The sequence below is a fragment of the Camelus ferus genome, chromosome 29 (genome assembly GCF_009834535.1).
Source record: "Camelus ferus isolate YT-003-E chromosome 29, BCGSAC_Cfer_1.0, whole genome shotgun sequence".
Lineage (NCBI taxonomy): Eukaryota > Metazoa > Chordata > Mammalia > Artiodactyla > Camelidae > Camelus > Camelus ferus.
The window spans coordinates 23,332,741-23,356,345 of NC_045724.1; the positions used below are offsets into that span (position 1 = coordinate 23,332,741).

At 43.2% G+C, this 23,605-nt stretch overlaps 1 protein-coding gene across 2 annotated transcripts in view; it reads left to right on the forward strand.

Annotated features, from left to right (window-relative positions):
- The first annotated feature begins 1,897 nt into the window (after positions 1-1,897).
- TOX (thymocyte selection associated high mobility group box) overlaps positions 1,898-23,605 on the forward strand; it is a 270,314-nt gene continuing 248,606 nt past the window's right edge. For both annotated transcript variants that reach the window (XM_032470218.1, XM_032470217.1), the window contains exon 1: positions 1,898-2,267. In XM_032470218.1, the coding sequence (XP_032326109.1) occupies positions 2,166-2,267 (102 nt within the window). In that variant the 5' untranslated portion in view covers positions 1,898-2,165. The remainder of the gene's footprint in view (positions 2,268-23,605) is intronic.

Consider the following 23,605-nt stretch of genomic DNA (forward strand, 5'->3'; position numbering starts at 1 on the left):
CTTCGAACACTGATGTCACAAACCTTGTTTAAATTTTATTATAAAGGCCTTTATTAAGAGAAGAACGTATTTTCTACTTCCTACTTTTATACTGTGCCTTGCAGGACCCGTAAATATGGATGTTCTTAATCCAGTCTCTCTCCCTACACCAGTCAGCACGACGTTAATCTGGAGCAAGGGAGGAAGTTGGATTCTTGCTACTTATAAAAATGATGAGGTGAAGAAAAGAAACAATGGCTTAAGAGAAAAAGGATGTAAGAAGCATAAAGCAATGCTTAACTAAAGGTTCCTAAAGGAGCCATGAACAGACGCCCAAGGATGTTAATTTTATCATTCCTTATACTGTCCTCATGGGTTTCCTTTCCGATCTGTCTGCTTGTATATGACTGATGCTCTCAGTCACAGAGGAAGCAACATAACTGTGCGAAAGTTACACAGAGCAGGTGGCAGTCGACTTGCACTAGAAAAGTTGTGCGAGGTGGCGAAACGTTACCAGTATCCTTCTTGGCGCCAGAAACAAGTGGAACAGGGGAATACCTGCAGGCTCCTTTGCGGGGTCTTGGGCCCAGTGTGCGGGGCTGCTCCCTCCTGGGAAGGGAACTGTCGCCCACTCCTGCTGGGAGTTCCCACCAAGGACAAAGACCTGGCGGTAAATCTGTCGGGCAGCAGCCAAGAGGCGCCAAACTTTCCAACCACCAGGAGACGCGAAGTTGCAAGCTTCCGTGTTTGGGAGGTGAGGCGAGACAACAGGACTGGGATTTCCTCAACCCACTTACCGACCAGAGAAATGGGGAGGCTGACTCCAGGCCTTTCGTGGACTTCCAAGAGCATTACTTGGCTTCCCAGTATAAAAAGACAAGAATCCCGTAACAGGCAACTAGCGAGCCCACGTTTTCCCTGTAGCCCGATCTTGTGTGCTGACAACTGTTTTCCTATCTCCCCTTGGAACTACCCCTGTGGTCTTCTGCGAGTCCTTGAGGCCGACTTAGCCGTCGCAAACTCTCCAGTGGGACCGAGATCGCGGGGAGGTGAGGGCCGGGGGCGGGAGCGAGCAACCGGAGAGGGGAGACTCTTACGGCCCATCCACACCCTGCGGTGGGTTTGGATCCTTGGGACAGTAGCCCACTGACAGCGCGCAGAGGGTTGGCGCTCCCTGTGGTGCTCCCTGCGGTTCCAGCGCGGAGCTGCCTGGAACAGTCACGTCCACCAGGGAGTGGGAAGAGGGATGGGGGACCGGACAGCTGGGTGGGGCCGGCCGCGCCGCGGGAGGTGCGGGACGCGGAGAGAGAGGTGGGGCCCGCGGAGGAGGGGCGGTGGGAGCGGGCCGGGGCCGGGGCGGGCCCGGGGGCGGGGCTGCGGGGGCGGGCTGCGCCACAGCGCCCCCTGGCTGCGCGCTCCCCGCCGTGCCCCGCGGCCGCCGCTGGCTGAGGCTCGCCAGCCCCTTTGTGTGCGGCGCGCTGGCCGGGAGGAGCGCAGATCCCGCACAGTCGAGGCTCCCCGGGGTCGCGCCGCCTCGGCCTGGACCCGGCGCGCTCTCCTCCTCCTTCTCCGCTCCACCCTCCCCCGGCCCCCGGCCCCGAGCGGCAGCCATTGGGCCGCGAGCAGCCCGCGTCCTGCCGCGCACCCCACCCCGCCCGGCCTGGGGCGCTCCCCCCCGCCTGGTCACCCTTTTGAGTACCCCCCATCCCAGGCCTCCGAGGTGGAGAAAATAAACTAAAAGCAGAGCAACTCAGGGACTCCAATAAAACGCCCAGGACCTAGAGCCCGAGCGCGAGCGCGTGTGCCGGGCGGCGAGGGGCGCGGGAGGCGGGGATGGGGGGGCGGGCGGGGGGACAATGAGCGCATGAAGTTACCTGCCCGGCGGCGGCGGCGGCGGCGGGGCCGGGAGGCGGCGGCGGAGCAGGCTGCGCGCTCGGCGCCGACGGGTGCGCGCCGCGGCTTGGGGGAGAGTTGAGCGCTTTTCCCCCCTCTTTTTTTTTTCTTTTTTTTTTTTCTCCTCTTCTTCTTAAACAAACCACAAACGGATGTGAGGGAAGGAAGGTGTTTCTTTTACTCCTGAGTCCAGACACCTCTCTCCGTTCTGTCTAAGCTTGTTTGGCTGAACACTTTTTTTGAAAAAAAAAAAAAAGAGGCAAAGAAAAGGAGTTGCTTGATGTGAGAGTGAAATGGACGTAAGATTTTATCCACCTCCAGCCCAGCCCGCCGCTGCGCCCGACGCTCCCTGTCTGGGACCTTCTCCCTGCCTGGACCCCTACTATTGCAACAAGGTGAACGCTCTGCTTTTGTTTCCGCCGTGTTCTGGCTGCTTGGTCCCGGGAGGGGGGCGGCGGCGGCGGGCCCGCGGGGCGGCCGGGCGGTCGCCGGAGGCCGGTCCCGGGGGCGCTCGGCTCGCAGCCCGCGGCAGCCCCGCGTGCGCTCGGGGAGTCAGTATCGTGGAGCAAGCAGCTCCCGGGCTTTGCCCGACACCGCGATTGTGCGGAAAGTGACACGATTTGCTCGATTCTTTCCTTCCCGCTGTTTGCCACTCAGGATCCCTGCCTAGGCTGGCCGGGGGGCGTTTAAACAAAATTAAAAGAGAAAACCACGGAATACTTTGGGGGTGTGTCTGGGGTCCGAGAACGGAGGCAGAGAGTGAAAGAATTCCGTTGATTTTCTAGTTTCCCCTTCTTCCTCGCTCCCTCCCTCCTCTCCCGGACAGCAGGGGCTCCGCTTCCCGGCTCGGGACTAGTTGCCAGGGGAGCCGCCGGGAGTCGGGGTGCGGGGCCCCGGGAGATGCCTCCGCCCCCCTCCCCCTCCCCCCGCCGGGAACATCGCCCCGCAACTCTTTTGTTTTCCCCAGCCGGTTCCGGCAGCGGAGCCCCGCGTCCCAGCGCCGGTCGCCGGCCCAGGTGCCGCGGGGCAGCGGGGTCGGGGGGACAGCTCCCGCCTAGGGGCGCGCGCAGAAATGGCAAGTTTGTTAGGAGCCGGGCGAGCGCGTCGCGGTCACGTCCAAAGCTGCCGCGCTCGGCGCGGGCTGGAGCAGGTCCCAGGCCGGGCTGTACTCACAGCCCGGGGACCCCGGGAGAGGCAGGGGCAGACAGCGAGGGTGACCGGGGCAACTGCGGAGATCGGCTCATCTCAAGGATGGGACAGTCAGGGGTTCTTAGGGAGGGGGTTGCTCTCGGGGTTTCTCGAACTCTCTGTCCCCGGAGGGAGGACGCGTGGGGACCGGACTCCGAGAGCAGCCGCAGGGCTACGGCTGTCCTCGCCTCGGGCTTTTTGGACGTGCCTAAGCCGTCCCGCCAGCTGAACGTGGCGGGGAGAATTGAGTTCTCTGAGACGTGGGGCGAGCGGTTTAGACGCCCAGCTCCCGCTCGGTGGTCAACCTGCCTGATACTCCCAACCCCTGGAAGCAATTTCACGTCGGCCCCTGGGTGAATTCCACTGGATAAATCGTTGGGACTCGTAACACTTGCCTGGTGGCGAATCATCACTGAACAGTTTTTTTACGTGATACAGAGGTATTCAGCGCGGTGCATCCTCAGCCCCCGGGCCCCCTTTCACGCAGCCGACTCCCAACTGTGAGTCTTGGTCAATCCGGGGACACACACACACACACACCTGTGAGTTGTATCCACCCTGGGGAGAAGCTCCCTGATGCTGTTTTACAATGTTAGACCCAGTAAAAGGGATGTACTGTGTGTTGATGATGTTCAGGCAAGTTTGAAACCAGGGAAATCTAGTCTTCGGCAGAGCAGAAAGGCTTTTGATCACACAGGAGCCCTTGACCTAGGGGCAAGTTGGAAGGCACTGGTAACTTTGGCAAGAGAACTTTGTGTGATGAAGTTTCATTATCTGTTGGTAACAGTTCTTTTTATTCTCAAGCCTTTTTGGCCTTAATGAGCAAGTATTTTGTGTTTGTGACACTTTATTTTTGCTTATAACCCTAATACTAATAAAAATAATAATAAAATAGCAGTCTTATCTTGGCTAGTAAAGACATATTCTGCCGTGGTAATTGGAACCAAAAGGTCAGAAACATTTTGGCAATGAAACTGGACAAATCTTATTACATTTATCAGTGATTTTAGGCTCCAAAAAGAACGTAATGACTTGGATACACATTTCACTCGCCGTTCTCATGTTAGTAGGGTCAGATTTAATTTAAAAGTTAAATGCTTTGGAAAATCAAGAATTACTTCAATATATTAAATCATTTTCCAATTAAGTGCTTTAAACAATTGTAGTGGGTTGTGCTTGTGAATTGAATAAATTAATTGCGAAAGTCTTCAGAATTTCTTTACTAGCTCATTGAAGTTCCTTTTAAGTCACCCAGCGTATGAGGAGCGAACTGTTCTTTTTAAATGCAAATTAGCCACCCTTTCTATAGACTAGATGCAAGTCTTCTATTTTACTTATCCAGGGAATAATGGATTTTTAAAGATGCAAAGTCAGAAGATACACTTCTAATAGTAGGAAGAGACTTCATAGAGATGTTTCTCACAGGACGTCTGTCCCTGCCCTTCTCTGGGTAGGAGTGTATCAGATATATTTGTCACTGATCCCTGATTATATTAAATGTACTGAGTTGCTTTGCTAGGCCCCAGAAGGCACAGGCACTAGTGAACGTTGGTACAAAATTTCTGTCCAGCTCCACAATTTTCGTTGTTAAGAATGCAGTCAAGCAGCATTCAGTTTTGCAGTGACTCAGGTAGATTTGCAGGGCTATGAAGATGGGCAAAAGTTTGAAAGAGGTAAAATAAGAAATCTGTATCTACATTCAGTAAAGAACAAGTTGGATCTGACTCCCCAAAAAGAGACAAGACTGCAGGGTAAACCTTGTCTGTTTCAGAGGTGTAATGAATATGTAGTTTATTACAAGAACCAGTCACTTTGTCAGGTTATTTGTTTTTAATAGGATGATAAGATCGTAAATTACTAATTATCTTTATTTTAAATCTGTCAGCACTTTACTAGTTAAAGTCTTGTGCTGAATCCCAGCGGAACCAGTATCTTTCTGTGCTTTAGCGTCAGGCAGTTGTAACTAGAGTTTTCTCCAATGACATTTTTTTCAGTGTCACAGGAGACCCTAATCCAGAAAATGAATATTCTCTTCCTGAAGCATTTCTAAACTAACATGAGGTTGTTTTACTTTGCTGACACTTTCCAGCACTGCTGCTCTATTGATTGCCAAAACACTACTTACATTTTTTCAGTTAATAAACTCCGTGGGAGGAATTTTTGGGAGGAGAGTTTAATCTAGTATTGCCCTATCGTAAGAGCACATTACGTTATGAACACATCACTATGCAGACTGGCCTCCATTTTCACATAGCCCATTGCGGGAGAAAACAATGCAGTGATGTTGGTTGTGGCAACTGTACGAGGCATCTCTTATGCAAACAGCCAGAACGGATGGCATGTTGCTGTATGTAGGTCAGCCTTTGAAGTACCACTGGAGCTCATAGGCGGACAGAAACATGTAGGCTGGAAGTAACAGTGTTTACCTCTGGCATCTTAAAGCATGGCTCTATTTCAGACATTGAGAGATGGGTACCATAGTCGAGTTTCATCTAATAAAGACTATTTTAAGTAACATTGTATCCCTTAATTGAACTGAATGTTACCAAAAGAAATTGGATTATAGGAGCTCACAGTTGGAGTTCAGCAGTAAAATATAGTCCTCTTTTTTGTTCTAGTTGAAGATGTCAGAGCATCAGTTTAAATATATACCCACAGAGTAATAACAGTTCCTTTCAGTTTCTTAGTGCAGTGTCATTTCTGAAGATTGTTTTCACTGATTTTATGCTAAATTGGGACAAAGAAGTGGCACTTTTTCATTTTTACAATGATGTGATGTGTTCAGTTATTGCTCAGTATCTGCCCACATCAGGAGTAGTAATACAATTATGTTATGACATGGCTAATGACAGGGATGCTGACCTCTGCCAGCAGTGGGAGAGGAAATAATGGTCTTCACTGTTCTCAGCGGTTGCTTTTGTGGAATCAGGTCCTGAATCTTTCTTTGGTTGATTTAGACACAAGGAAGTTCAAAACACAAACCCGTGCTTAATACTGGCTTATATGCAGAGTGAAGAATAATGGGCATTTGGAATATTGGGCTTTTGTCATTGAAATGAGGAAGGACAGTGTATAATCTTTTCATATGAACACAGGAGGAAGGACCCATTTGTGATGAACTCTGCGTTAAAATGTCAGGGCTAACAGTAGACATTGATAACTTTTGAGAAAAACAAGATTCATTATCATCTCTGTAGAATCTCCTCCGAGCTTATTTTCCTATTTAGAGTGTTATGTGTTGTACTTTAATGTGGCAAAAATCATCATCTCTAAAATACAGGATTTGCAAACACATTACGATGGAGTCATTATTTCTACTGTAATAAATGTAAGGAGGAGTGGGGAGCGGAGGGGGAGGAGAAGGAAGGGGAGGGTTATAAGCAATTTAGGGCATCATGATTATTTTCTGCCCACCCCCATAACTTCTAGGACTTTGGGAAATTCCTAGTTCCTTTGGACATCATTGATGTAATTAAAAATCTCCTGGGAGTTTTATTAGCTGGCATGTTTCATAAGTTTTGAGGTCTTTAAATATGTTCTAAATAAATTTATAGGTAAGAGCATAGGAGCAAAATCATATAGTTTTGGCCACTAAATCAGATATCATATGAAAAGCTCAAATGTAGCTAGCCCTCTTGACTTTGTGGGATATTTCAGTGTCGTAAATTCTTGATTTTTAAATGTCTATGCAAAAATTATAGTTATAAGCTTGGGAGCTTATAATGTTATTTTAACATAGCTTACATGGTTTAGGGTACTCTCAGTTTATCATACATGTTGGAAGTTGCTAAGTGATGATATTAAGGAGCATTTTGATATTTTGCTTAGTTAGAAACACTAAACTGATATTTAAATATCATTTACTTGGCTGCTTATTGTAGTCCTTTTTTTTTTTTTTTTTTTTTTTTAATGGCATGCTTGCAAGGGGCTAACAGAAAAGAAGGAAGGCCCTTGAACCTGAAAGAAGTAGGGAAAGCTCCAAGCTTAACGGTGGTTTTCTTGGTACCCTAACTGGGTCTCAATTTTTGGTTTTGGTGTGTGGGACTGTTTCTTGTACTGATACTTTTTTGTGTGATGGGCTCACATTCAAGAAAGTCGTAGCTTAGAGAACTGAGGCGGGGATGGGGGATCTGATTTAGCTAGGAAGCATGATTTATTCTAGTGCTTTGCAACATTTTGCTAACTCACCAGAAAGTTGAAAAGACCCTGGGGATATTTCTCCACTACTGGCGATCCTGTGGTCCCGATTGACGCCTGCCCTCAGCAGCTGGTCTGTCTGCCTGCCTGCCTGCCTGCCTCTTCCTTCCCTCCTCTTCACCCCCTCCCCACACACCCCCACCCCGGGCACAGCTCCCCCTCCCCCACCTCTCCCCCTCCCGTGCCTTTCCCCTTCCCCATCTTGGTCTGAATCTGGGAAGTCTGTACTTTCTAACCGGAACTCCTCCCTCTCTCAGACTCTTGCTCTCAGCGTGGGCACCTTGGCCACCACGCTCCCTTTTCTACTTGCCATCAGTGTTGTCATCACCATGTGAACGTATCCATTCTTGCTCCAGTACTTGCCCTTTTTTCTGGGTAAGGAAATTGGAATCTGCTAGTCCTGGGGCCCGTATCTACTTCTTAAAATCCTGAACTAGGCCGCCCTCCTTTTACTCATCAATTAATGACATTGGATCATAGAATAATAGACTGAAAAAAACATAGATGTGATGCTGAGAGGAAAATCATGGTGGGATAGGTCCCCCTTTCCCTGCACATTTTGTGCATAGTGTGTTTAGAGTTTGGAATCCTCGAACGTTCCTTGTCAGAAAGAAATCTTTATTTAGACTCTTAAGTGGTATGTAAGTGGGACTGGTCTCCTGACCCCTCAGCTGCCCAAGACAAGTGAGGTGAGTTACACTTCCAGTGCGTGTGTGGGTCGCACGTTGGTGTGTTCTCGCCGGAACACCCATAGATAACTAAGGAATAGCTGGAAAGGCAGGGCCCACGCCATCAGCCACTTTCAGGCAACTTATCACCCTGCGTCTTAGCTTTTCCAGTGTGAAGCTCAAGGTTTCTGGGAGCTCTGAAGGTAGAATATTTAACTTGCATCTCAATGAAAATACACGTACTTATCATGACATGATTAAACGCTATTAACCATCACATTTTTAAAATGTTATCTGTTGTTTAAGATAAAGCTTGTGTATGAATCTAAAAAAGTATATACCTTTAGGAGAAAATAAGACTTTAGTAAATCGCAGTTGATCACTACCGTGGCCTCAGGAACCATAATGACAGTCCTGCCTGTAAGAAGCTTCTACACAAAGGAGCTAAATGTTTGAATGCTGCCTGGCTTGTTTAAGTTGAATTTAAACAGTTTTTCCATGGAAATGTTTATTTTTACCAATCTTAAGGAAATTTTCTTTTCTCTGATTTACTTCCACCGTGATGTTACTGATACGCAGTTAGCCATCTGTATCTGCAAGTCCTGCATCTGCAGTCAGCCAACCTCAGATGGAAGATGCTTGGGGAAAAGAATTCCAGAAAGTTTTAGAAAGCAAAGCTTGAATTTGCCGCGCACCAGCAACTATTTCCATATCATTTACATAGTATTTACAAGTATTAGCATAGCATTTACATTGTATAGCTATTAGAGTAGTCCAGAGATGATTTGAAGTATAGGAAAGGATATGCATAGGTTATATCCAAATGCTACACCACTTCATACAGGGGACATGAGAAGCCTCAGATTTGGGTATTCAAGAGGAGTCCTGGAACCAGTCCCCCGAAGACAATTGTTTTTTTCAGTTAATCTTGTTCTTTGAAGGTGCATGTTGCAGAGGCAGATAGCCTGTGGTCTCCACTGGTTGACAGGACCAGCAGTGAATAGTGAATTGTGTCGAATGGACTGTCGCACTAGAAAAGAGAGCTGCCAACATGCTACAGCTTTACATCTGCCCTAGTGAATTTGAGCATTTTTTGCTTTAAACCATGCATGCCAAGTTTCATCCCGAAGAGCAATTTCTCATTAAAAACAGTTGAGTTATAAACTGCTTAGAAATGTGGTTTATAATGGACGTGCCAACAGACTGTTAATTATAGCATTTCTTCCATAATACTTTGAGACGTGGAATTCACATTAACCTGAATGAGATTTTCCTGGTTATAATACGTTCCTCCCTATAGCACTCATTTTGAAAATGGCAACATTAGAGGGCTCTGTGCTCAGATGTTGATGGTGCAGGGGAAAAGATCAGAGGGGGATATTGCCAGGAAGAACCCCCTCCCCATCATGAGAGGGGGCACCAATATTTCCCCAGATCTCTTTAGTTTGCCTTGATTAAAAATTGTGAAGTTAACTTCTAAAATCTATCTTCAGATTTCCATTTCACTTATGAAACAATCGTCATTGATTTATATGCACGTTAACACGGGTCATGAAACCAGCATCCCTGTTGATGCTTTCTTGTTTGGCCATTTTTCACTTTGGAGTTTTTAATGATTCTGCTTTAACCAAGTATTTACTGTTTTTCATTCTTGAGTTATGTGCTTTTGTGCAACTTTCTTGAAAGGACTCCTAAATAAATAAACTAGGGCCGCGGTTGGTGGAGAAGAAACTTTGCTAGTAGCCAAGAAAATCAAAAGTTTTTTTTTTATTTACTATGTAGACTTATAAATTACAGGTATCTGATCCACAGTTGCAACACTGTCAGCTGCTGCATAGAGTACCTTTCCATTGAAGTCTTTGAGCTCCTGGCTGGAAGTTACTTAGTCAGAGAAATTGGTGTGTGCATCTGTGTGTTTGGGTGAGAGTGTGTTTTTCTGTGTTTCTCATGGTCTTGGATATATTTCTGGCCATAAATACATGAGAATTTATCATAAATGGCAGAATCTACCGATGTATACAACTACAAGAAGGAATTCATCCTGGCTAGTGGGAATGCCTCGTCACCACTCCTTTTGAAGAAGCGTAGCCATGTATCACAGGAGAAGATGCTTTTCACAATGCTAGGGCTTTCGTTAGGCGTAGCAGATCCTAGCAAGACTGAAGAAAGGGACCTTTCTGAAGAAACCATAGGCCTTTCTGAAGGAAAGACTCCTTTTTGTTGAAGGTTTGAGATACAAACCAAGGGCCCTTAAAGCTGTGTTGGCTTACTCCCTAGGCAAAATGAATACAACCCTGCAAGGACAGAACTCCCTCCCATTCTGTCTCCCATTCTCGTAGAAACCCTGACTCTGTTCTATGTCTAAAGTTCTGCCACTAAAACCTTTAATCCACCTGTGTCCCAATCTTGCGTGTATCCATTAGAGGAAATAACTTATGTTTGTCTCAAGGAATGCTTATGAGAATCAAGGGCTCAACAGGGGTGAAGTATTTTGAAATTGTGTAGTGAAAAGTGTTCAAAATTCAAACAATGGTAGACCTTGGAAAAATACTGTGTTCTCGGCCCACTTCTTCTATTTGCGCTACCTTAGTGGAAGGCGTGTGTCTTCCAAAGGTGCACACTAGTGATTCTTTCAGGAAAGGAGTGAAAGGAATAACCTTTCTAGGGGGTCAGAGGTGACTTGGGGAAAATGAGGTACGTGTAGGTACAGCCTGTAATCTCCCTGTCTCAGATACTGATAAGCCCCCCAGGGGTTCTCTCTTTCCCTGTCCGCATTGTGAGTCAGCGCATCTAATGAGAGATGCTGGGATGGGAGCTGTTGCTGGTTATGCAGAGTAAGAAGATACACTAAGTTGAGAATGCCCGCTCCAGAGGGGAAAGGCCCTTTAGCTGTTCCTGACTTCAGGGAAGCAGGCTTGCCTCTCAGTATCTTCCTCTGATATGTGGGTCAGAGATGCAAAATATAATGTGCAAGATTAATTAAAGAATGGACCAACTGGGTCTAAAGGTAGTCCAATTACACTGAAAGCCTATCTGTGTGCCATCTGATTTCCTTAAGTCCTTTGACTCGATTAAATGGTTAATTTGAAAAATGATGGGTAAAGTGTTATATGCATTGGCATCTCCACACCATTGTAAAAACCAATTGCCCCTCCTAAAATGCCAGGAACAATTGTATAAAGAGAAATGTTAATAATAAAGGGGCAGGATAACCTTTCAACAAAATATATTTTATCATTTGGCAGATGCAGTCACGAACATTAATCACAGAAACATGCAGATAGTAGAAGCTTAATATCAAAGCTAATGATTTATTTTATGTTAATGACTTTCTGCCAAGGTATAAAAGACTGTTCATAATGGACTCTCCACGCCACGTTCAGTTACTAAGGCTAATGGGGTAATCCTTTCTCTCCCCCAAATTAAGCTTTTGGAAATAAATTATGCTGTTATTTTTCCAGGTAACTCTGAAAAATTCACTGCAAAACTAATCTTTTACAAACTATTCAAGAAAGAAAGAGGAAGAAAAAAAAAATCCCAAGACAGCTTTTCTAGTTCATGAACAGTTTTACTTAATTAGAGAGAGAAAAGTTTTCATGTACGCGAATTGCCCTGAACTTGGAACGCCAGATCGTTTTCAAGTCAGCCCTCAGTGACGCTGTCTGCCTTTGGAGATTCAGCTCCTAGGAGTACAACCCACCACAGAACATCTTTTTGTTAGTCTCCAGCCAATAAGGAGCTGAACAGTAGTAAAACATTGAGTTGTTCACTGGGAAGTTTTGAAAATCATGTTTACAATTAGTTATAACCAACATTATATTTCAATGAGAGATAATTTGCCTACTAAAGTTCACATAATGTGCTAATCATGTCTAGTGGTTAATAAAGGCCTCCTCCCTCCCTCCCCTGTTGGCTATAAAAGGCTATTATATTCGTGGCAGCATTTCAGGTACAGCTGCTGTGTGTTAATAATGCATCATTGTCCCACTAATCAACACAGCAAAGGTCAGCGCCCCTAAGCACCTAAACTACCTATTCTCTCTCCAAAATATTTATTAACACCTTAAAAGCATTTTCCTTAGCCTCGAGTCAGTTAGTGCCACTCCAAGCTACTTGTGTGATAAAGGTCTTTGTAACCTGAGCCCGGTTGTGGAGGAGATGAATATATATTCATCCTGACCTTCTCCCATAAACATGTTTTCATTTCCACAGTCATTGACTGAATTAGTGTAAGGTTGTTACAGCCGCGAACCCCTTTATAATTAAGTCGAAATATTCCAAAGTGAGAATGTTTTCAGATTTTATTTAAAGAGCCATTTGGAAGAAAAATCACTTTTCAATAACCAGACTCCTTGAAAGTAAACAGAGGGAATCGGGGAATGGGAAGAGATACTTCAAGTCTAAACAGATAGGAATCCGTATTAGTTTATAGACCTGATACAGTAGCGAAATATTATTTGCTTAATTGTTCTTTTGGCATCGGGAAGCAGTACTAGTAAAAAGCATCTTAAACCCTACTTTCTGCCCACGAAGAACATATCGAGTGGGATTTCCATTTTGCTGGAAAATCGCGCAAATCAATAAGCCAGCACTTATCTGCATTAAAATTAGGCAGATGACAATTTATAGGCAGAGTGAGTGTGTAGTTCTCTTGATACCCTTGGTTAGGGTTTAAGATAATCCTCGCTTTGTGTCCTCAGAGAGCAGCTGAAATGTTAAGTGAACAAGACCTCATTTTCTCATCTTGTATTATTGTCTTCTGTTACTCATTTTGATAACCTTGTGTGTGTGTGTGTGTGTGTGTGGTGTGAGGGAGCGTGTCTTCTTCCTTTATGATCTGAGAACCTTAAATGTCTTAAGGGAAGCCAAAGAAATGAGGCTCAACTGTGTTTCCATCACTAAGAGAAATGCAAAAGGCAAACGAGTGGGCGGAGCTTCGATTCGTGCAGCACATAATGTTACGATGGTACATTTGTCATGCTTTAAATATATAATGCCTACAATAAAATATGTACAGGCGCCGTTGTGATCTGTGAAGTCTCTGGCTCCAGTGCCATTGTTTGTAGTCTCCACGGTTGTCATATATTGTTCTTTGCACATCAGACCCTTACAGCAGAATTTGACACAATTTCTAGCTTTCAGTCCTGCACCATTTTCATTGCACAATATACATGAGTTTGACAGGGTGTGTTGAGGAAAACTCTGGCAAGCAATTGATATTTTGAAGTGGCAAGCGTTTCAGCAGCTGCCTGCTTGTGAAAAAGGAATGATAAGATATACTGTATTGTTAGTTTCAGGGAAAGCATTAAGGTCTAAGCTCTGTAAAAATGTACACATTATTCGTCAGTGGCGAAGCCAGTCTTTTATGTTTTTAGAGCTTAGCTCGCTGGCTGATGTGAACTAGAATGACATTGGTCAGTAAATGAATAGGAGTACTTTGAATTTGAACTGCTGCCAATTTTGCACCAACAAAGGAACTGACAAAAGAAAGATTTTATGTGAAATGCAAAGCACACGCGATGTTTTGGGGGCGGGGAAAGGGAAGGAGGGAGAGAGAGAAAAACCCACACCAGCGAATATTCTTGAACACATATTTGCAAGGATACAAATAGTTAAAACACATCCATTTTTCAGGGCTCATCAGCTCCAGCCTAAGCTGTTTTATCTAATGTTCTTTAAAAACCTGTTGTACACACAGAGGCTTCTAGAATCTGTTCATATGGAATTTAGAGTGTTTTTCTAAATATCACACTGTGCCCTGAAGGCCTGTTGGCAGAGTATCAGAGCTGCCCACTGCTGGAGTCCCTGCTCGCTCCCTCTCTGGGAGTGGGAAATTGTAGTTTAATCAGTTTGGGCACTTTCAGTGTGTAACGTTCATTAGCAAGACAATTTGTCATGACTGCTAATGGTCAGGATGCATCTGCTCTCTCGGTTACAGAGCAGGATAAGTAAGGAGACAGATACTTCAATATCTGATAGTATTAACTTGTTTCAAATTTATAATCCCAGGTTAGTTGCTCAAAACAGACACAGTGGCAGATTAACAAGCATCCTATATTCAATTTTCCTGGGCCCTGTTTTTAGGGATTTATGACTTTAAAGCACACTAATGTGCTATTATGAAAGGCACAGTCTTTGATTAGATGTTCAGCAGAAACAAAGTTATGAGCAGAGTACCTTCTGGGTTCATCTGGAGAGAATTTATGTGCATAACATTTTCTGTAGAGCTCCATAATTTGAAAGGTTGGATGCCTGCTGTATTTCTGACATGCTAAATATTCTTCTTATGATTAAAAAAAAATCACTCTCCTACTGGTTTATAAACTGGTCAGTCTCTTTTCAAGTGATATTAGAGCCCTGATCTATTTGAAAAGTTTTTAAGATTCTAGTGAAAAGCTTCGGAATGAATTAGAAACGTCACGTTTCTTCCCAGTAAACTGCTTTATAAGATCATTGTTCATTGTTCTAAACGGGAAAAGTTAAAAAGATTCCCCCAGTCGAAAAGGCTAGAATTGTGTAGGTATCTCATATTTTCTAGATTTTACATCACAGAGCTTACTGTACAAAATTCTTTTTGACACATTTTCATTTTTAATGAAAGGCCCTAAAATTCAGAGCATAATGATTTCTTAGAAACTGAACCCAATCTCTGTTAAAAAAAAAAAATCACTCTTGCTAGTAACAAAAGCTGTTACTGTTTAAGTTCCTGTTGAGCGGTTAGTTGGTACGCTTCGCTGAATGTTGTCAAAAAGGCTTTCCTCATGATTGACAAGCCGGCAGGGATGTGAATGGAGATTTTAATTGCGTATCATGTGTGCATATCAGAGAGAGTGAATTCATGACTCTGCTTAGCTCCACATCTCTGCAGGTCAGCCGTGCCAAAAAAATGCTCTTTTTATGTGCAATCTTTCCAAAAAGAGAAAGGTGTATGTGTCCTGAAGTCATTCGTTATTCATTTCTGAAGTGAAACACTTGTGTTCCCTTAGCCTCGGAGTTTGAAAGTGGAACCCAAATCCATTTGGAGATTTCTGTCTTTTACTCTTTGCACTTACACTTGGATGATGTCAATTCTTTTCTCTTACAAGTTGGGAAAAGTCTGCCAGAACATATTTTTCTTATGGCTCTTGTTATATGAAGTGTGTTTATCTTTTTCTTTTTCCCTAAAGAGTACTTTAAAAAGAAAGGAAAGAAAATGTAAGCCAGCAGAAAAATTTACTGAGGTCAATTGCCTCTCTGTAACTTGCAATCTTTAGAAACAGAAAATGGGGGTGGGGGATGGAAGATGGGGAAGAAAGGATGTATTTTTGAGAGGTGGAAGGACCATAAAATTGTATCTGAATGTTGATGAAGAACAGCAAGTGTACCTTGCTTACGGTAAAATGATATCAGTGAACATATGAATGCTTGTTTCTTAGAAAAATAACTCAGCTGATAACCTAAAGGTCAAAGATTCATTATTGCTATCACCTCCTTGCCAAGATGCAATGGTGGTGATAAACCATTGATCTCATCAAGATGCCTGAATCCAACACACGTCAGATCTTTAGAACGGAGTAAAACTTACTTGGTAAGGTAACTTTGGCCACAGTCACCTCAGACTGATCAAGGACTTAGTGCGGAAACAAAAAAACTCAGTAATGAATATGCTATATATAATTTTCCATTTGATGTGATGTGAAAATTTGGCACTTGGGTTGTAAATTTAGCACCCAGCTACTTTTCTATGTCATTTTGAATAGGTGAGAAAAAGATTAGCGCCAGGGTCATTTTAAATATAGCCAAGGTAATAAGTAGGGTAATGCTGAAAAGATGGTGACTTTATAGCCTCAGGATATCCCGTGGGGACTTAACTTTGTTCTGGGCTCTAATATGTTATCCCAACACATTTTAGAAGGTATCAGATTGCAGACTGCCGGTGCAGCCCTTCATACAGTATGCAGTATTGGCTGATGGCTCGTGAAGGCACTGCTGTACCTTTAAAATGCTAAGGAAGAAAAATCTATTTTATTTTAAAAATTTAGCTTTATGTATGGGGTGACATTTTTCTAATGTTATGGAAGACTATTTTGTACTTTATACTGAGAGCTCAGGCAAGGAAGAATCTATTTACAAAATGAAAAAAAAAAAAAGAAGTGCTCAGCTGAACGCATTTCACTTTTAAAGATGATATTCTGGTAATGAACTTTATCAAGCAGAGAACATTTCAGTCAGAGTATTAAAGTAGTTCCTATTTCGGTTGCCTCACTTAAGGCTGTGTCACTGTTTCCATTATAACTTCTTATTTTCAGGGAACTCTAGTGCAGTCCCCATACAAATATTTGCACACGGATGAAATGAGAATATTCCAGCCAAAGAAACAGACTTTTTAAAAATTTTGGAATGCACTTCTAAAGAAGGTTTGGGCTTTGTTAATAAGGCACACGTCATTCATTTTTAGAAATTGAAGAGCATTTACTGAACACCAACTGTGTACACAGCCTTGTGCTGAGTGTTCGGGGGTGCAGGGAGAGGCCCAGAGCTGAGTAAGCCCTGAACTCTGCCTCCATGTGGCTAACCAAGAGAGGACCACAAATAACCATAACAGCTCCAGTAGAAGTGATGTGATATGGAGCCCGTCGTCAAAGTGCTGGAGGTAGAGAAGGAGGCATACTGATGGGTTGAAGTTCAGGAAATCTGGGTGGCTTCCTGGAGGAAATGGTATTTTAGTTAGCCTTAAAAATTGCACAGAGGAGGAGGGGGAAAGTTACTCCGAACTTCTGAACTATTTAGACTTCTGCCTGTTTTCAAAATGACTTGAGGCCACTAAGAAAAACAACACATCCAGTAATTCTGCACTAGCCCAGAAGATGATGGCCAGGAAAGGAGATGCCAGGGAATTTCTTAGCTCAGCTTTTACCCCCATAATTAAACATTAAATTTGGCTCTGGAGAGCAAAACTGGAAACACATTCAGTGACAGAATTCTGATTATCCGAGAGACATGTCAACAGTAATTATCTATGAGTAAGTTCTCCAGTGAAAGACTGCCAGAGACGTAAAATGAGGAAATAGATGGAGGTGTGATGTCATGGGCTGTCTGAAGGGCCAGCCTGAGGAGGGGTGAGGCTGAGGTGTCTGTAGTGAGGAATGGGGCATCGATGAAGGAGGAGGGCTCACTCTGAGAGGACCAGGAACTGCTTAGGAAGTTGGGGAGGTAACCCTTACGTTACAGAGATGGGTTGCGTGCAGTTGGGGAGGGAGTCACACCGCTTCTTGTAAGTGGGCTAAATGCTCAGCCCTTGTGGGAATGAACCAGAGAAGACTGCCTAGGGGAGTTCCACAGCCAAGTGAACCATCAGCTAGTTACCTACTTTTTTTTTTTGAAGACTTCAAATTATAGACGAATAAGCTTTAGAAGTTATATACTTCCACCAGAAGGTTGAGGTATATTAAAATCTGACTTCTTGAGAGACACATGGCAGCTGCAAATTCTTTTTTTAAATTGATAAGCCCAGTCATTAGCTATTCATTTGAATGCTTTGCTTTGTGTGTAGTCTGAGAAATACACCTGCTGAGTTTAACTTCCAAAGTTATTAGTAGTTGCTTTGCTGGAATTTCTTGTTCAGTGACAAATATGCATACAATTACTAGTCAATTGGGGAAATACAGTAAACTGGCCAAATGTATTGAGAAACGTCTACTGGGAGTTTTAAAGGTATCTCGCCATCTTTAAGTGGTCCCTACATTTTTCTGCCAAGGTGCCCTAATGGACTCCACCCTGAGGGGCTGGAGGAAGATTGTAGAAGTGTCTCTGCAGTCTACATGGGTCTTAGAAGGATGACATTTCGTTGTTTTAAATTTATTTTTATTGAAGAATAGTTGATGTACAGTGTTGTGTTAGTTTCAGGTATAAAAAGTGATTCAGTTATACATATATATATGTATTCTTTTTCAGATTCTTTTCCATTATAGGTTGTCACAATATATTGAATATAGCTCCCTATGCTATACAGTAGGACCTTGTTGTTTATCTGTTTTATATATAGCAGTATGTATTATTAATCCTAAACTCCTGCTAAAGGATGACATTTCATCTTTAAGAAATATGTAGATTTTATAATATTTCCCATAACACATCCCTGTCTGTTTTCATGTAAATATAATACTTTTAAGGACCTACAATGGGGCCCACTCTTAAGTTCCAGGAACATAGTCCATGTTATTGTAAAGTTCTGCTGCTTGGGCATATTGCTCCTTGCTCCTAGGGGTATGAGTTTGAGAAGCATGAAATAACAGAACGGTCTTTTGTCCTTAAGAAATAGATTGGAGGCCTTGCAGGAGTTGCTTTTGCTAGGTCATCTCTCCCACAGAGATCGGAACATTCTGTTCACTCTTGTTCTCCCCCTGACTTTCACTAATTCTGCTTTTGATAAAAAAGCCTGACAGTGTGCTCGATCTTAGTTTAAAATGGAAGATTGCGTAGCTTGGGCTCAATAATTGCTGGGACCGTGGACATAGTGACATTATGCTAAAAGAGAGAGAGTGGCCAAGAAGGGAGGATGTCAAATAGCCCACGTGTAGGTGGAAGAGTAAAATCCCGGAGTCACTGGTAAAACGTGACGATGCTTTGTGATGGGAAACGTAGTCAAGAGTGGTATCAGGTTGTTAGACATTAGTAGATGATCTAACATGAGAAGAATTTGGAAAAGCCAAGAATAGGAAAGTCTCATGAAGAAGAGAAATGGTTATGCTGGTGGTTTGGAGGTGGATGGGGGCAGGTGTAGGACAGAGGGAGGCCTGTAACGGGATCGATGGCTGAGGTTTGGGTTCCTGCCCTCCCACACTTACCTTCTTTGATGACTCTGATGCTCTTCTTCCTACACCCTCACCTGCTCAAAATGGCTCGGTCTCTGGGCAGCCATCCTCTCCTGCCTTCGCCGCTGTCATTAGCACACACTTCAGGGGACTGACTATCTTGGGAGAACAGTAGTTGTGGTTACACAGGGCCGCATGGATAGAATTTAGGTATATACACTAGACTTTCTTACAAATGCCAATCTATTCCATGTCCACAGCGTGATGTTAAATCAGGCTTGGTTTGTTTGTTTCCCTTGACTTCATTTAAGTCTTAACCTATTTCTTGAAATGAGCTCTTTGTAAACAGGCCAGGCATGCGTAAATAATGGCCATCCCCTTTGATGACAAAAAATGGGTATTTTCTTCTAGAAACTTCATTTAGGCAGATGCGCATTTTAGATTTTTCCTTTACCCAAATCAAGGAGCTTTTCCCATGCTTAACATCTTTTGAAGTTTTATCTGAAATGGCAGGCCAAGGGAATGAATGCTGAATATATATGTCTACATTTATTTGCAAGGTCCTGTAAAAGTGGAACAAAAAATTAATGAAAAGGAGAAGCAGATTCCTTACATTTGATCCCATTGCCTATTTCTCCATGGGTGTGGGAGCCCCTGACGCTGGGATGTCTATAGACCCAGGTTTTGCTGTGTGGCATTTGCAAATATTGGTTAATTTATTCATTAAATATTTTCTACATGGTTACTATGCACCAGGAACTGTGCTAAGCGGTAGGATAGAAACAGAAAAAAAGAATTGTGCACTTACAGAGGTCATCTTAGATGGGATATAAATAATCCTATTAATAGAAGATGGGCGAAGTGAGAATCAAATGGACAACTTTCATATTGGACCTAAACGCTGTTAACGTGAAGCTCTGTGTTCCTTCCTGCATCCCCCTTCCCTGCTCCTTTGCCTTTTTTTATGTTTTAATCGAGATGGTGTGGCTGAGAGTAGACCCCACGGTCCTCGCCGTTTCTCGAGTCCCTCCCTGAGAGCACCTGATAGCCTGCGGGATACTCTGACTTGGTAACTTAAGCCAACAGTGATTGTTTATGACTTCACCCAAGGAAAGAATTTTTTAAAATTGAAATTCTAATCGCGCAAATATGTAAATCTTTAGAGATGTAAACTCTAGATGGCATTCAGAAGTAAAGGGGCTTATGCTGAATTCTTTTTTTTTTTTTTTAATGCTTTCATGGGCTGAAATCAATTGTGGAGTATTAGCCAATAAAACTTTCATATTTGAAGTTGTTCATAAGTTCAGGGTATTTTTTAAATGGGAAGAGAATCAGTGTTCATTTTGTTCAGGTTCATTGTAATGGACTTCAAAAGGTAAACACCACTGTATATCTTAAAATTCTTTTTCTGACAAATTCTGCATATTCTGGGAGACAGTCATTGCAAAATTGCTTACAAAATAATACTGTGAACCTCCTCTTTTCTTACCATCTCATTCCGTACCCTAATAAGGTATGGAACCAGACTGCAATTACACTTTCACAATTACTTTATTATATGGGTTGAAATATACTCCAGAAGCTCTTATTACCTTTTCCATACACCATTTGCACAGACCTGCTGATGGCTGTCAGCAGTGCTTTCTCAGGACAATCAGCCATTCTTCGTGCTTGTGTTTAAATTCAGCACCACAAATAGAAAGCACCTCTCTCTCCTTGCTGATGAATTTTTAATGTTCAAGCATTTATAATAATTCAAAGGACTTCATTATAACAGCTTGCAGAATTAGGCATGTGTGTTTTAGGATGTCGGATATTTATTTGTGGCCTTTGTCAAAGAGAAAAAGAAATGAAAACAAAACAGTATTAACAGTGTGTGTTTGTGGCCATGGGACCCGGAGCGTCGTGTCACCCGATGGTAGAGCTCCTTTTCCCTGGGAGAGGCTGTTTAAGATTTTGTACTTCAGATAATTCACTCAAAAGCTCTTTTCTCCATAATTGCATTTTATGAGGGAAAAAAAGAGACACAACTCTACTCCCTGTCTTTAAATGGAAACTGGACTGCCATATATTCAGAAACAGTTACACTGAATAACAAAATCAAGAACTGTGCTTTTACATTACAAAGAGAAATGTTCTCCTTTAAAAAAAAGCCAGTTCTTAGGGTCTTTGAGAGTCTTCCAAAAAGAGATCTGGTTGACTTTGAGAGCCATATGGTACAGTCTGTTACCCTCTTTAGTTAATTTTTTCCTTACCATTTTATTTCACTCCCAAACTGTACCTACATTAGAACAACTACATATTAGGCCATCTTTTATAAAGTTGTGACATTTAAAATATATATATAATAAGAAATTGTTAAAATATGATCACCTTATGTGTTCCCTGCTGTCAAATGCCAACATGGAGTGATTGCTTCCCCCTTTGAAAAATTAGGCAGATTTGAGCCAAACGCTAATACCCTCTGGGTATGTGTGTTCATATAAGTCTATGATGTCAAATGTTCAGGAATATTCAGATAATTGATTACATGCCTCAGTTTTATTCAGTGATTATATTTCTCAATATACTTTTTGAAACACATAATTGTTCATTAATTTGGTACTAAGCCATTTGGCATCTGTCTTCCAGGTGACACTCTTACTTATTTCTGATGATTAGTAACGGGAATGAAATCAGTGGATTAAATGGTCTATTTGTGGCTTCGTGTGGGAGAGAGAAGATGGAGAGGGAATCCCGGGACTTAGATGCTAATTACAGACCCAACCGCATGATAGGGGACAAGTTACCGACTTCTCCTCTTTTCTCTAAAGCAAAGGGGTTCGATCGCCTCCACTATTTTTTCCTGCCCAAAAAGTCAGGGATGTCCACCGATTTGTTAAATAGTAAATTCCATAATAGCAAGAGGTCCTAAGGCTAAAAGCAACCAGAGGCCTCTCTATTCCAGACGCCAAATATAAAAGCTTTAATGGTGCTGTCATTCATTACACACCACTAGGATCCATTATAACCCGATCAGTTTAATGCCCCCACAGCACAGCCCAGTGGGTTTCCCAGGAGCAGATCTTCACAACAGACCTTGAACGTGGCTTTAACCAGTTCCATCTTAACATCTTAATGGACAGCGTCGCTTTTTAAGATTGAGGTCACTTTTAAAAACTGAACCATTTTGGCTCAGTGGCGACTTGAGTCTGTTAAAGCGGTGAATGGTGAAATGTTTCCATGATGTTTCATCGTGCTCAGCGGGCTAAGTTAGGAAAGGGGTCTGAGAATCGGAAGTCAGGGAGTCCCAGCGAGCTGGGAAGAACCTAGCGGTTTAGTGCAGCCTGAACAAGCGAGCCATGCGTCCATATTCAGGTGTCTCCTGCCCACTCCTGCGGGTTTATTACGATCCTTACTTCAGGATTCTTATTAGGAAAATTGCTGTTCCAGGCACCTTGAAAGGCCCTATTTTAAGTAGAGAGAGTGCAGGCTTTCCAAATGGGCCTGTCCTCTATCAGCCTGCAAATGTATCTATTTAATTATGGTAGATATGACATTATATGATAGATACTATATGACATATTATTATATGATATATCATCTTATCTATCTTTAGCAAATATAATATCAGCAGGATTCAAGACAGCAAAGTTCCTGACTTCAAGAAGTTTTTTGAGTTTGGAAAAAAAACAGAGTTCATATTAAAAAATTAAAAATGTAGAGAGAATAACATAAAAGAGAAAATGTATTCTTAGGGCTAGACTTTCAGTTGTTCTTAAAGCACATGTTCTAGAAGATTCTGACACTTGTACTTAAAGGAATTAATGGATCAGTGCCTTATAAACAAAGTTTCAGGAAATTGGAGCAAGAATTTTCCATGGCCCTCTTACTCCGCACTGGCTCATCCTCTGTGACCTGGAGCCTGGCCGCCAGCACTCTCTCAGGCACCCAGGAGGTCGCGGGCCTTTCTCTCCGGCTTTCACTCATGGGTGTCTTTCCATCTTCTACCTGCAATCGTAAAATCATAGGTTCATGTCACATAATGTTTATCCATTTTAAAGCCTTTTAATTAGTTGATTTTCAGTGCCTCAAGAAAGCCCTGGAGCCTTTCTATACCGAACTACCTAGCTATGCGTAGTCAAAGCCACAGCAGAAATTGAGTACTGACTGTTGACTTATTTAAATGACATTCATGGCTTTTCCCAGCAGTTCTGGTGTAGAACGTGCCGTGATAAGACAGGATTCTCTGTATGGAGCTTTCAGCGACATCAGGGGACACTTAGGGCAAATGTGTTTTCTTCTCTGTGCCTTAGTGTTCTCATCTGCAAAATGGAAACAATACTACTGTTTCTTTTATAGGGTTCATGGTAGAGATTGTATAAAACAGCACCCTGGCTGCCCGGTACACAAGTGTTCATGGTTGCTGCTGTGGCTGTAAAACTTAGTCTGGCTCCATCAGCACGGCGCCAGGGCCTCACACTCTTTATAAACACTCCTGAAACTCATTAACTAGTCTTCCTCGGAGTTCCTCAGACTGAAGTGGGTGGCACTGTTGTAAGATCCCACCCATGGCTGTTAAGGTTATTACCTTAGTCCAGTGGTCAGAACTTCCCCAGAGATGGCATAACTTTAGGGACACCTGGCCTGAAGGTTCCAGAAGGCCTCCCGAGCCCCAGGTGCTCCCCGACACGTGGCTCTAGGCACCTTCACTCAAGGATGAGTCCCAGAACAAAAGCTGACACATGGGCTACAGTGGCCCACAGGAAAATGCACATCTCACCTGGGTTCGCCTTCCAGCCTCATTCCCTCCATACACTTAGCTTGGATGAATTTATCACCTTAAGGAACTGACACTTGAGGCCCCAAGAAATGTCACAGAAGTTCCAACCCAAGATGCCTCTAGAT